The sequence below is a fragment of the Podarcis bocagei genome (assembly GCF_964188305.1).
Source record: "Podarcis bocagei genome assembly, chromosome: 3".
Classification (NCBI taxonomy): domain Eukaryota; kingdom Metazoa; phylum Chordata; class Lepidosauria; order Squamata; family Lacertidae; genus Podarcis; species Podarcis bocagei.
The window spans coordinates 91,568,934-91,582,538 of record NC_138127.1 but is presented as its reverse complement, the minus strand read 5'-3'; the positions used below and the strand labels follow the sequence as shown (position 1 = coordinate 91,582,538).

At 48.4% G+C, this 13,605-nt stretch overlaps 1 protein-coding gene and 1 long non-coding RNA gene across 3 annotated transcripts in view; one reads left to right on the top strand and one right to left on the bottom strand.

Moving 5' to 3' along the window:
• Positions 1-13,605, bottom strand: part of LOC308584213 — a 264,753-nt gene that overhangs the window by 30,925 nt on the left and 220,223 nt on the right. The window lies entirely within an intron of this gene.
• Positions 1-13,605, top strand: part of SRF (serum response factor) — a 73,426-nt gene that overhangs the window by 22,149 nt on the left and 37,672 nt on the right. For both annotated transcript variants that reach the window (XM_081188631.1, XM_081188632.1), the window contains exon 2: positions 2,674-2,940. In XM_081188631.1, the coding sequence (XP_081044757.1) occupies positions 2,674-2,940 (267 nt within the window). The remainder of the gene's footprint in view (positions 1-2,673; positions 2,941-13,605) is intronic.

Here is a 13,605-nt window from a genome sequence, read left to right as displayed (position 1 = left end):
CCCCAGGAGGGCCCGCACCTCGTCTGGTAATCAGCCAAGACGGGCACGGGTCGAGAGGGCAGGTGGTGGGCTTTCCAGCTCGGAGGAGTCTGTCCACATCGGCTGGGGATATCCATAGAATCATAGAGTTGGAAGAGACCACAAGGGCCATCGAGTCCAACCCCCTGCCAAGCAGGAAACTATCCGGTCGAAGTGGTCCAGTACTGGACCCGAGGACAGTCGAGGGGCCTCCAGTTCCTTTATTGTATCCAAATTGGCAGGGAGGTCATGGTGGAGCAACAAGACCTTCTCCGCAAAAAAGCTCGCAAATGCCTCACAGCTGTGTGTCAAATTGTTATTTAAATTTGGCTGTCCCTCAAGGGACGTTAAAGACCTGATTATACTAAATAATTGCGCTGGGCAAGAGCTAGCGGATGCAATGGAGGCCGAGAAGTATGACTTCTTAGCAGCCTTCACGCCATCTCGTAGGTTTTCATAAAAGCCCTATAAGATGTTCTTGAGGCTCCGTCACGGGCACCCCGCCATACTCGCTCTAGCCGTCTGAGGTCCCGCTTCATTTTCCGGAGCTCCTCTGTAAACCAGGGAGTCCGGTTTCTGCGATCTCATCGATGGCTGCCAGGAGCTGGGTATTCCAGCCCTCAACAAGCTCAGTCAATGAGTTGCCAGGGGGACCAAGGTCCCGCAAGGCTTGGCGGAATCTATCAGGGTCCATCAGCCTCTGCGGGCGAGCCCAAATCGGCTCGCCACCTAAGCAGGGTGGGGGTGGAAAGTCAATCCTGGCTTTCAGAGCGTAGTGATCAGACCATGGCACCTTCATCGAAGGAGACATGATCACATCTATACCTACGCCAAAGATCAAATCCAGCATGTGGCCTGCTTGATGTGTGGGGCCCGAAACAAACTGGGAGAGCCCTAGTGTCGCCATGGAAGACACCAGGTCCAGAGCCTGTGAGGAGGGAGTGGCATCAGCATGGATGTTAAAGTCCCCCAATACCAATAGGTTAGGGAACTCCAAGGCCCAGCCGGCCACCGCCTCCAAGGGTGGCTGCTGGTGCGCTAGGTGGCCGGTACACCAGCCAGACAGCCAAGCTCTCCTCGGAGCCCCACACTAGGCCAACACATTCAATGCCGGGGATCGATGGCGATGGTTAGAGCCCTGAAAGGACAATCTTCCCGGATTAATAATGCCACCCCTCCCCCCCGGCCCACAGTCCGCGACTGGTGGAGGAAGGAGAAACCCAGGGGTGCCATCTCTCGTAAGGTAACTGTTGCCTCTTCGTGCACCCAGGTCTCCGTCATACAAGCCAGGTCGACCCCCTGCGAGATAAAGAAATCTCGCAGGGTGGCGGTTTTATTGCCTATAGACCTGGCATTGCACAGCGCCAGTGACGGAGGTGAGTAATCCTTGCTCACCCTACCCTCGTCCCTCGGGATGGGGCGCAGATTGGAAGGGGTATGAGTGTATCCATATCTCGATCCCCTTCGCCTATAACATCTGCCCCCACCACCATACCTCCCTCGCCCCTCCACGGTAGCAATCCCAGGCCTCATAGTAGCCTCCATTGATGGCAATTAATGTTATTCTTTCGCAGCCTAAAACAATAAAACCTTAAAACAATAAAAACTGCAAAAACAAAAACAACCCAGAAAACAATAAAACAATACAAATAAAAACTGCAAAAAATACAAATTCATCAAAATCCAACAAATTCCAACAAATTCCCAAGCCCACCCAAACATCCATCCCACCCCCATGTAAAAAAAATCTAAAGGGAAAGGAAAATATTTTTAAAAAGAAAAAAAAACATGTTAAAAAGAACTCTGCACCCCTCCAGGTCCTCCTGGGCGGCAGCAGCATCAGTGGCAACAACCATCCTTGTGAGGCCCCACCCTGGGCCAGATAGTAAGTGGCAGGAGCAGTCCTTGTGAGGCCTGTCAGGCCCTCCCTGGGCCAGGTGGTAAGTGGCAAGAAGGAGCAGGGCCCTCAGGCACTCACACAGGGGAGTCCTCCTGGGCAGCAGAGCAGTCCTTGTGAGGCTTCAGGCCCCGACCCAGGCCAGATGGTAAGTGGCAAGAGCAGGGCCCTCAGGCACTCACTCAGGGGAGTACTCCTGGGCAGCAGGCAGCAAGCAGCAAGCAGTCCTTGTGAGGCTTCAGGCCCCGCCCAGGCCAGATGGTAAGTGGCAAGAGCAGGGCCCTCAGGCACTCACCACAGGGGAGTCTTCCTGGGCAGCAGGCAGCAAGCAGCAAGCAGTCAAAGGACACATCCTACTCATGTAAAAACATGCTGATTCCCGGACCATCCACGGACCGGATTTAGAAGGCTATTGCACCAGATCCCCCGGGCCTTAGTTTGCCTACCCATGCTCTTGACTATAGCCGGAGAGCAGAACCATCATGGCTAGTAGCTTGCTATTTCAGAGAAGCATTGCGAAGGTAGCAACTTGTGCAGAACTGCGTTGGATCTCGATGTGGGCATTTGGCAAATCTTCTAGAAGGTGGACTCCGATAATATACCACATGTGTAAAGTTGGCCTTTCCCCATTTGTGAATACCGCTAAAACCAAATGACATCCTCTCGCGAGAGGTTGGGCTCCCTCTCTGTGGGAACCAGGGTCTTGTGAAGGTCCACGCCTCATTGTTGACCATCTCCTTTTCCTCTCTACCCCGCAGGCCTACGAACTCTCCACCTTAACGGGCACTCAGGTGTTGCTGCTTGTGGCCAGCGAGACAGGCCACGTCTACACGTTCGCCACGCGGAAGCTGCAGCCCATGATCACCAGCGAGACGGGGAAAGCGCTGATCCAGACATGCTTGAACTCTCCTGACTCTCCTCCTCGGTCAGACCCAACCACTGATCAGCGCATGAGCGCTACGGGCTTTGAGGAGACGGACCTCACTTATCAGGTGTCCGAGTCAGATAGCAGTGGAGAAACAAAGGTATAGACACCCTCCCTTTTTCGTGCTGTGGAGGGCTTGGAGGAGGGGGGAATTATTCCTACAGGTCTCTGTGGGAAGAACCTTGTACTTGCAACCTTGCCTTCTACCTTGGAGAAGGTTTACCTGGGAGGACTACAGAGCACAGGTGGGCAGATTTCAGGCTTGTTGGGTGGGTCTATATTGTGCATGTGTGGGAGAGGAAGAGTGGAGATGAACTTGTGTTGAGGGTGACCTAGCATCTGCAGGAAGGAAGCCTGATGTTCTCATCAATTGGCCTCCATGCTCCTTTTAGAACCTTGGATCTTCCTGGGTTCCAAATCACATGGGGCGCTGACTCAAGTAGCAAGAGACTCTGCCCGTCTGGCAGAGGTTCAAGCCTCCCACATGGAAAGAGCCACTCACCCCTGCATGTGTGAATGATTTGAGAACCTGCTAGATCAGGCCAGTGGCCCACCCAGTTCAGCATCCTCTTCTGGCCGCCCAGGTGCCAGTGGGAAGCCTGCAAAAGCAGGACATGGGCACCAGCAACAATCTGCAATTCCCAGTAGCTGGCATTCAGAGGCATTTTGCTGCTGACTTCAGAGGCAGTGCGCGGCCATTGTCGCTAGTAGCAGCAGATAGCCTTTATCCTCCATGAATTGGTCCGGTCCTCTTTGACCTGAAGGAGCATCTCCACCCACCTTGTCCATCCCGGACACTGAGGTCCAGCTCTGGGGGCCTTCTAGCGGTTCCCTCATTGCAAGTAGTGAAGCTATAGGGAACCAGGCAGAGGACCTTCTCAGCACCCTCCCTGTGGAACGCTCTCCTGTCAGATGTCAAGGAAATAAACAACTATCTGGCTTTTAGAAAACATCCGAAGGCAGCCCTGGTTAGGGAAGTTTTTAATGTTTTATGTTTTATCGTGTTTTTAATACTCTGTTGGGAGCCTCCAGGAGTAGCTGGGGCAACTCAGTCAGATGGGCAGCATAGAAATAAATTATTATTATTATTAGGCCATCCAAGTTGGTGGGCATCCCTGCTTCCTGTGGGAGTGAGTTCCATAGTTCAACCACTTGCTGCACGAAGAAGTACTTTTTAAAACCTTGCAACGTTCAGCTTCGATAGATGCCCACCAGTCCCCTTGTTGCAAGAGAGGGAGAAAACTATTCCTGTATCCTCTGCTACCATGCCATGCATAATTTCATAAGCTTCCACCGTGACACCTCTTTACTTGCCTTTTCTCGAAACTAAAAAGTCCCAAACTCTGCAGCGCCTCCCCCTATAGGGGAGCTACTCCTATGGAATAAGACTTAAGAGAATCAGACCCCTCCGTATTATTATTATTAGTAGTATTATTATTCTGGCTTCGGTGATCTGTGGTGTTCACAGGGGACAAGTCTATGGGCCCGAGCCTCCTTTTGGCTGTAAAGATTCCTATATAGCGTGACTCCTAGCATTCAGTTGTCTCTCCCTTACCTCCTCCTCCCTCCTTCCCCGGGACTTGAGTAGTTGTGCCCTGTCAACTCTGCTGGAGCTCTGCCGAAGTGGAAGCAGGGCTGAGCCTCGCCTTGCCCTCGGCAGCACGGTCCTGGATGGGAGATCCGTGGGGTGGGTTGAGGGGGTGCAGAGCAACAGGTGCTGCTTGCCTCCCTCTCCCCCCCCCCCACCCCGTGCCCCTCGCCGAGGAGTCCTGCTTTTCGGTTATCTCTCCTTGGGCGTCTCTCTGCTCGCGCTCATTGATAAAAATTTGATTCTGCCTCCGTGGCCATATAAGGCCCGGTTTCCTTCCCCGGAGTCCCTGGCTGGGCCCCTCACATTCCTTATAAGCTGCAGCTGTCTCTTGCTTTGGTGCTGTTTTGGAAGGGGGCAGGGAGGACACGGGGAATTGAAGCACTTGGCTGAACAGACTATTCCTTCTCTCCCTCTCCCTCTCTCTGTCTCCAACCAGCTCCTCTGCTGGCTTAACTCACAGCTCGCTTCTCAGCAGCTATCGACAGCGCTGATAACGTGGGACAATTGCTCCCCTTCCCCCAGGAAGCTTAAAAGGTCTTGGGCTTGCTATCTGTATGACTTTACTCTGCTTTTATATAGCACCTTCTCGAGTCACCAGAGTTCTTCATGCACATACATGCATCTCACAAAATACAGAGTTGTAGAATTGGAAAAGGGACTCCAGGGTCTTTTCGTCCAACCCCCCACAGTGCAGGAATCTCACCTAAAGCATCCATGGCAGATCGAACCTCGGCTTAAAAACCTCCAACGATAGAGAGTCCACAACTCCCGAGGGAGACTGTTCCACAGTCGAACAGCTCTTACTGTCCGAAAGTTCTTCCTGATGTGTAGTTGGAATCTCCTTTCTTGTAACTTGAAGCCAGTGGTTCGAGTCCTACCCTCCAAAGGAGAAAACATGTTTGCTCCATCTTCCATTTGACAGCCCTTTAGATATTTGAAGATGGCTATCGTATCTTTTCTCTGTCTCCTCTTTCCCATGCTAAACGTTTCCAACTCTTTCTCTCTCTATATATATTTATTTATTAGGTTTTTTTAAACATATCATTTCCAACAATCACATAACTTAACTTCTTATCTTACGCATTGTTCTAGACTTCCATCAACACCTCTGATGATTTTCCGTTCTTTATCACTTATTATGCATTTCTTAATATATCTATTACTCTTAATTATCATCAACTAATAATTCTTCTCATAGTCTTTATTTCACTATTTCATATAGTTCTCCTTCTTCCAGTCCTACTAGCGTAATCTGTTCGTTACTATTACTTTTCAAATAGTTCGTATATTTACTCCAGTCTTCTAAGAATCTCTGGTCCCGCAGGTTTCGAATCCTTCCAGTTAATTTATCCAATTCTGCATAGTCCATCAATTTCATCCACCATTCTTCTTTCGTCAGTAATTCTTCTTTCTTCCATTTTTGTGCCAGTAGTATTCTTGCTGCCAAACATTCCCAACTCTCTCAACCGTTCCTCATAAAGCTTGGCTGCCTTCCTCTGCGCATGTTCCAGTATGTCAGTATCCTCCTGGACGCAGGGCTCCAGGTGTGGTCTGATCAAGTCAACAATCCTCTGAACCTCAGAACAATCCTTTAATGTCAGTGGCATTGTTGCTGTCCCCACCCCACCCACTCCAGTGCAGATGAAAAGGTTTGGGCTGAGAAGAGAGTGTTTTGCTTGATTCCACCTGGTGAGCTGAAGGTAAGATTCAGCCAAGATTTGCTGGCTCGCTCTCTCTTTGCCACCAGGGTTTTGGAAGCCCCTTCCACCACACAGGGAGCTAGCTACCTTCTACTGAGTCAGGCTGTCGGTGCAGCTAGCTCAGCATTGTCAATGGCTCTCCAGGGTTTTAGGCAGGCCTTTCCCATCCCTCTCTGGAGGTGCCAGGATTTGAACCTTCTGCATGCAAGGCAGATGTCCTGCCACATAGGAGACTGCCTAGGGCCAGGTCAGATGGTTTTATCTCTCTCCCATTTTTGACTGCTCTGGTTGGTAGCTACCCTGCAAGGTCTCTGGCAGAGGCCTTTTCCGTCATCTGTTGCCTGCTGATCTTTTTCACAGAAAGTGCCATTGGTCCATTTCACAGAACTGTAGAGTTGGTAGGGACCACGAGGGTCATCTAGTCCAACCCCCTGCAGTGCAGGACTCTTTTGCCCAGTGTGAGGCTCAAACCCATGACCCTGAGATTAAGAGTTTCATGCTCTACCGACTGAGCTATCCCTCGGCTAAGTGTTGCATATTCTCAATCAGCAGAAGCTCTCCACAGATTGGAGCAGAGGTCTTTCCCATCACCTCCCGTCCGACCCTTTTAACTGGAGATGCCGGGTTTTGAACCTGCGGCCCTCTGCGTGAAAAAGCATGTGCTCTCTCCCACTGAGCTGTAGTCCATTTCCAACCTTGAGAAAATCCCTGGCTCTCATTTATTTCCTTTTTGCATATTTTGGAAGATACAGGAAATGAAGCTTCTGTAATAGCTTCCTCGGGTCACAAATCTGACCCCCGGCGCAATAGAGACCGCAGCGGGCAACTGTATGAAGCAAAATACTCCTCTTGTGAAAACCAGCATTGCTTGAACTGCTTCCCTAGTGGTGCCACAGAGCGGGGTTTCCCAAACTTGGGTCTCCAACTGTGTTTTTTTTGAGGGACTACGATTCCCATCATCCCTGATCTCTGTTCCTGCTAGCTACAGATGATGGGAGTTGTAGTTCAAAAACAGCTGGAGACCCAAGTTTGGGAAACCCTAACCTAGAGAGACACCTTTGCCCAACCTTCACCAAGCTGGCTTGTGGTGTGTTTGTTTTATGGGGATCATAAGGACGTTAGATGGAAACTTGCTGGTCAGAACAAAAGCCGATCAGTCCACCATGTTGTTCTCACGTTGGTTACCTTCAATGCCTATGGGAAGCTCACATGTAGGGCATGAGGGCTCACTGTCACCAGCAACTGGTACTTCGAGGCATCTCCTGCCATCCGCGAGTTGCCGCCTGAGAGATGGAGATATCCCCAGTTCCTAGATTTGTGCTTGGGGGGCATTGGGGTTTTCCAATTAGCACAGGTCAGCAGTGGAGGTGTATTTCAGATTAGGTCATAATCTTTGCCTTTACAATTGGAGGGTGGGGGGAAACCCCACTAAAACTTCTACATGCAGAAAACAATGTACCCACACCCTCACTTTCCCACCCGTGTCTTAAGTTCCGGCCAGCGTTTTAGAAGACTGACTGCAGAGGCTAGAACTATGTGCCTTATTGCTGCTCTTGACCTTTTGGAGAAAGGAAGAGGGATTTGAGGAAGCTTTTATTCCTTCTCTGCCCGTTACATAAGGAGCCAATTCCTGTACTTGTGCTCTTTGGAGAGCTTGTTTTTGTGTGTGTGTGGCTGTTGACCGGCTACAAGTCTTCGGACTGAATGGGTTTTTAGTTTTTGGAACAGAGTTCGTCTGTGCTCTTTCCTGTTACCAGTGGTGCTTTTAACTTGAGGTGGTGGGATTTGAACTGGCAACCTCACGTGTGCTCTGTCGCTGCGCTGCAGCCCTTTTGTTTCTGTTGTGGGTTCGAAGGAGAACCAGACAGATCAGAGTGGGCACTTCCTCATCCCAAGAGAGCCACATTCCTTTCTGCTTAACCTTCCAGTGTGGCCACAAGGAGGGTGCATTGCAGGGTTAGTGGGAGATGTGGCTGGGGAGAGTTCCAAGGGTCAGATAGAGAGGTCTGGAGGACCACATTTGTTGCCCCCCCCATTTGTATTTAATTAAATTTTCAAAAAAATCACATGCACTTTCCAATACATGATATATATTTTCCCTTTTGCTTTGTCAATTCCCCATCCCATTTTCCATGGTATTTTTTTATTTCTCCTCATTGCTGCATCCTATCTTCTCTCTCTTACACCATAACCATCATACAATAATCTCTCATTCTGTTGCTCATAGTTCAAATCCTGCTTGCAAAAATTCCTCTTGCTATCATATTTCTTTAAATAGTCCAAGAAAGCCTTGCATTCTTCGACAAAATACAAGCATCCTTAGGTTCTCTTATTTTAACTGTTAGCTTTGCTGATTCCGCATAGTCTTTCACTTTAAGTATCCAGTCTTCTTTGGTGGGAACTTCTTTCCATTTTTGTGCATAAAGAATCCTAGCTGCTGTTGTTACATACATGGCAGGGGGTTGGACTCGATGGCCCTTGTGGTCTCTTCCAACTCTATGATTCTATGATAAACAGCTTCATCATTTTTGGGGGGACTTCGTTCCCTATATTCCCCATGGAGGGCCACCTTTAAGATGATGCTCCCGAGGTCCTTCACCCCTAAAATAGATGATGGGCCTGCCAAGGAACAAGTAAACAGAAATAAGGTTGGAAGGTTTACTCAGGAAGGCGAATCGCTAGCCATTTGCATCTTTTCTGTGTCCACTTGTCTATAGATGCATGTTAGATGTCCCCTTTTTGTGTTGTCGGGAGACATAGGTAAAGGTAAAGGGACCCCTGACCATTAGGTCCAGTCGTGGCCAACTCTGGGGTTGCGGCGCTCATCTCGCTTTATTGGCCGAGGGAGCCTGCATACAACTTCCGGGTCATGTGGCCAGCATGACTAAGCCGCTTCTGGCGAACCAGAGCAGCGCACGGAAACGCCGTTTACCTTCCCGCCGGAGCAGTACGTATTTATCTGCTTGCACTTTGAGGTGCTTTCGAACTGCTGGGTTGGCAGGAGCAGGGACTGAGCAATGGGAGCTCACCCCGTCGCGGGGATTCGAACTGCCGACCTTCTGATCGGCAAGTCCTAGGCTCTGTGGTTTAACCCACAGCGCCACCCGCGACATACTCTAGGACATAATAGCTCTAACTGTGAGCGATACCCATGTTCCAATATATCTTACTTTATCTCACTGCATCCATTCAACCAGCTCACCTGGGTTCTGCCTCCTTCCCAAAATCCACCTATTGGGTGATGGTGCACAACTTGCCATGGAAACATTTTTTGCCACTCACATTCTGGCACACAAAATAACATAGCAACTGGAGACAGCAGCTTGGCAACGGGCAGCGTCTGCTGGAAGGTGGAGAAAGAGAAAAGTGGAAATTGAAGAGGGGGGTTGAGCTTGAAACCCCAGTTCTGTTTGACCTGAGGCTGGGGTTATAAGCATCTGCTGTGTATTACTGCATACATTGTTTTAAATCTAGGCTCTAGATTTAAAACGGAAGTGCGCAAAGGATGCTTATGCTCTAGCTGCGACCTCATCCTAGGTCAAATGAAAAGGAGGGTTAGAGATATATTCTGGAGAGAGCCATGGGTAGGAAATGGTAAGAGGACCTTTACAATCTCTGAAATCCTTATAACTAAGCATTCACACCATACCAGTGAAAATGGTGGGAGAAAGTGGGAAACTATCCAGAAAGTTCCCAAAGATATACTGCTCAGATATACTGTAGCAGTCATGGACTTACATCAGCCTTGCAAATAAGCCTACAAAAGTTACTAGCCTGCACAGATGTTTACCAGCCTGCGACGGAGGAGTTTTGGGAAGCTCTGCTCTCCTTGTGGTGGCCTGCTGCTTTTCTGTACAGTGGTACCTCGGGTTAAGAACTTAATTCATTCTGGAGGCCTGTTATCAACCTGAAATTGTTCTTAACCTGAAACACCAATTTAGCTAATGGGGCCTCCCATTGCCACTGCATGATTTCTGTTCTCATCCTGAAGCAAAGTTCTTAACCTGCGGTACTATTTCTGGGTTAGCGGAGTCTGTAACCTGAAGCGTCTGTAACCCAAGGTACCACTGTACTAGGGACAGAGAAGGAACAGACCACTGCAGCCGTTCTTCTCTGTTATAAGTTTTCCAATAGCACATAAAGCAAAATATTTAATATGGATTATTTTGTTGCCTTCTGTAGCAAACATAGAAAACAGAAACTGAGAAAGAAAAGAAAAGGAAACATATACTAAGAATTCACAGTTATATGGATCCATCTGCCATGGAAGGATTAGTCAAGGTTCCTGCTTTGCAGGGGGCTGGACTAGATGATCCTCAGGGTCCCTTCCAACTCTACAATTATGGTCTTATAACATCAAAGTGAACCTGTTTATTTATTTATTAAATTTATCTACCGCCTTTTATCTGAGGGAACCACAGGACAGTTTAGAGCATAAAAACACAAAAATACATAACATAACAAACAAAACTATACGCTCCCAACAGTTTAAGAAGCCATAGATTGTTTAATTAGCCCAAAGACCTGGGAGAAAAGGAATGTTTCTGCCTGGCACCTAAATATTTGTAATGAAGGTGCCAGGCTAGTCTCCCTGGGGAGATCATTCCACAAACGAAGAAGAAGAAGAAGAGTTTGGATTTGATATCCCGCCTTTCACTCCCCTTCAGGAGTCTCAAAGCAGCTAACATTCTCCTTTCCCTTCCTCCCCCACAACAAACACCCTGTGAGGTAAGTGGGGCTGAGAGACTTTAAAGAAGTGTGACTGGCCCAAGGTCACCCAGCAGCTGCATGTGGAGGAGCGGAGACGCAAACCCGGTTCACCAGATTACGAATCTACTGCTCTTAACCACTACACCACACTGGCTCTCTACGAGGAACGAGGAACCACTGCAGAAGAGGCTCGTTTAGCTCAATTTATCTGCTCCAGTATATAAGAACATAGGAATCATAATCCGTCAAGAAATCTAAAATATATTTAAAATTTAAAAGGGGGGGAGGGTTACAGTTAGTTCCACATAAATAAGTAATTCCGCAGGGTGGACTTTTTCAGTTGAATTCGTTTATCATACAATTAGTAAATGGCTGCCAAACAACTTCAGAATCCTCAGGAGCAGCTTTGCCTCTTTGTACATTTAAAATGTTGTGTCCATTTTTCAGATTCCACTATAAATAAAAGCTTTTTTTGTATCATGCATCTGAAGTCAGACTGTGTGCATCCTTCTGAGGTAATAACTGAGTGCTCAACTGTCGTCATGATTTTTCCTTATTGCTTTCCGAAATATCAAACTTGGATTTTTGCAGAAATGTGAAACTTGTTGACAAAGAACCTAGGATGAGCCCTGCTGGATCAGGCTCATTCTGGGTGGCCCACGAGCAGGGCCTGAGAGAAACATCATTCTCCCCACTTGTGAAATCCCAGCAATTCAGAGAAATGTTGCCTATGGCGATGGAGGTAGGAAGATAGCTAAGGAGGGCAGGAGGAGCAGGGAAAACTAAGCTTGGAGTGTTGATGTGCAGGCAATGTTGGAGTCTTTGGAATATGAGTTAAACATTAGCAGACTGGAGGAGTAAGGCTGGAACTTGAGGAACATTGAGCTTAGCTGATGTAGTTGAGAAAGGGGTTACAAGGAGCTCAGATCCTGAAAAAGGCTCCCAGAGATCATTTTCTAGTCATGAGTTCTTGTGATATACTTCATATCCTTTGAAAAAAAAATCTCCACAATACAGTCATACCTCAGGTTGAAGTTGCTTCAGATTGAGCGTTTTCGGGTTGTGCTCCGCGGCAGCCCGGAAGTAACAGAACACGTTACTTCAGGTTTTGCTGCTCGCACGTGCTCAGACACTCAAAATGACGTCACGTGCATGCGCAGAAGCGGCGAATCGTGACATGCGCAGACGCAGGCTGCGTTCTGCTCAGGATGCGAACGGGGCTCCAGAATGGATCCCGTTCGCATCCAGAGGTACCACTGTAATGAGGACTAGAATCCTGGTGTGTTTATAAAGCAGAAGCTTTCTGCCTTGATACTATAATAATAATAATAATATAATAATAATTTATTATTTATACCCTGCCCATCTGGCTGGGTTTCCCCAGCCACTCTGGGTGGCTTCCAACCGAATATTAAAAACAATACAGCGTCAGACAACTGTATATGCCACCAGGCTTTATGGTAAAAGGGGATGGTAGGGTTTGTTGCACAGCAGAATAAAGGCCTTCCAGACTTCTACTAAATCCTGGCCAGCCTTGGCTGTTTATCCTGCAGTTGTCCAGGCTGCGACAGTGTCAGCAGCAGGAGTGCTGGAACTGGGTTCCTCAAGATGTGGTCAGAGGGCGAGTCACAGGCTACTGAAATGTACTCATTTGAGAGAAGAAAACCCCTCAGCCCTAGAAACCCCAGTCCCGGTTCCTGATTCTATGGCAGCAGATGCTCAGATGATTACACCCACACCAGCCCCATTTCACTTCTTATGAAATGCTAACAGCTTTAGCTTTCCTGCTGAGAGGAGGAGAGGAATTAATGTTACTTTCCCCCCCAGTCAGTCATCCATAAAGAATCCTGCTGCTATGAGTTCTGTTCACATTTTCCTCCCCGATGTAAGGGATGCTACCATTTTCTTAATGCAGAAGTTGCTTCTTTGTGGTGGCGTTCTTTTGGGTCTGGTCCAGGGGGGCTCCACCAGATCCTTGCCCTTTCCCCCCATGTTTTCTGCTTAAACTGGATTTTATTTTCATTTTAGTTTGCCTGGCTCGCTGGCCACGCCGCAAAGCACGGTGCTGCCTGTGGGAGACCTCTGGCCCCTCACAGTCCTCACAGCTCAGAGATTGAAATGCGCATATGAATTAGCCCATGCAAATTTGTGCCATGTGTCTGTGAAATACCTAGCAACATCCCTGCTTCTGTGTAGGAAGTTTGATGAAAGCTGTGAGCAGATCACTGAATCTTTTGTCTCTTTTTTTGGTGGGGCGGGCCTGGGGGGAGAATACATATATGCATGCTCTTCAGCATGTGCAGAGAAGATCCATGTGCAAGCATCATGTGTGATGTGTCTTAATTTATTTACAGAAAATTGCTGTTCACTTAGAGGAGCAATCTTAAGATATAGGGCAGGGACCCCCAACCTGCGGCCCTCCAGATGTTTTGGCCTACAACTCCCATGATCCCTAGCTAATGGGACCAGTGCTCAGGGATGATGGGAATTTTAGTCCAAAACATCTGGAGGGCCGAAGGTTGGGGATACCTGATATAGAGTACCAGAGAGGGAAGGCCTGTTAAATCCTATCCATTAGATTTCTCTCCTTCTTGAAAACAAACAGTGTAGGGGGATAGCCAGCTGGCTGCACAGCAACAAAACCCAACTGCAGTGGTACCTTGGGTTACAGACGCTTCAGGTTACAGACTCCGCTAACCCCAGAAATAGTACCTCGGGTTAAGAACTTTGCTTCAGGATGAGAACAGAAATTGCGCAGCGGTGG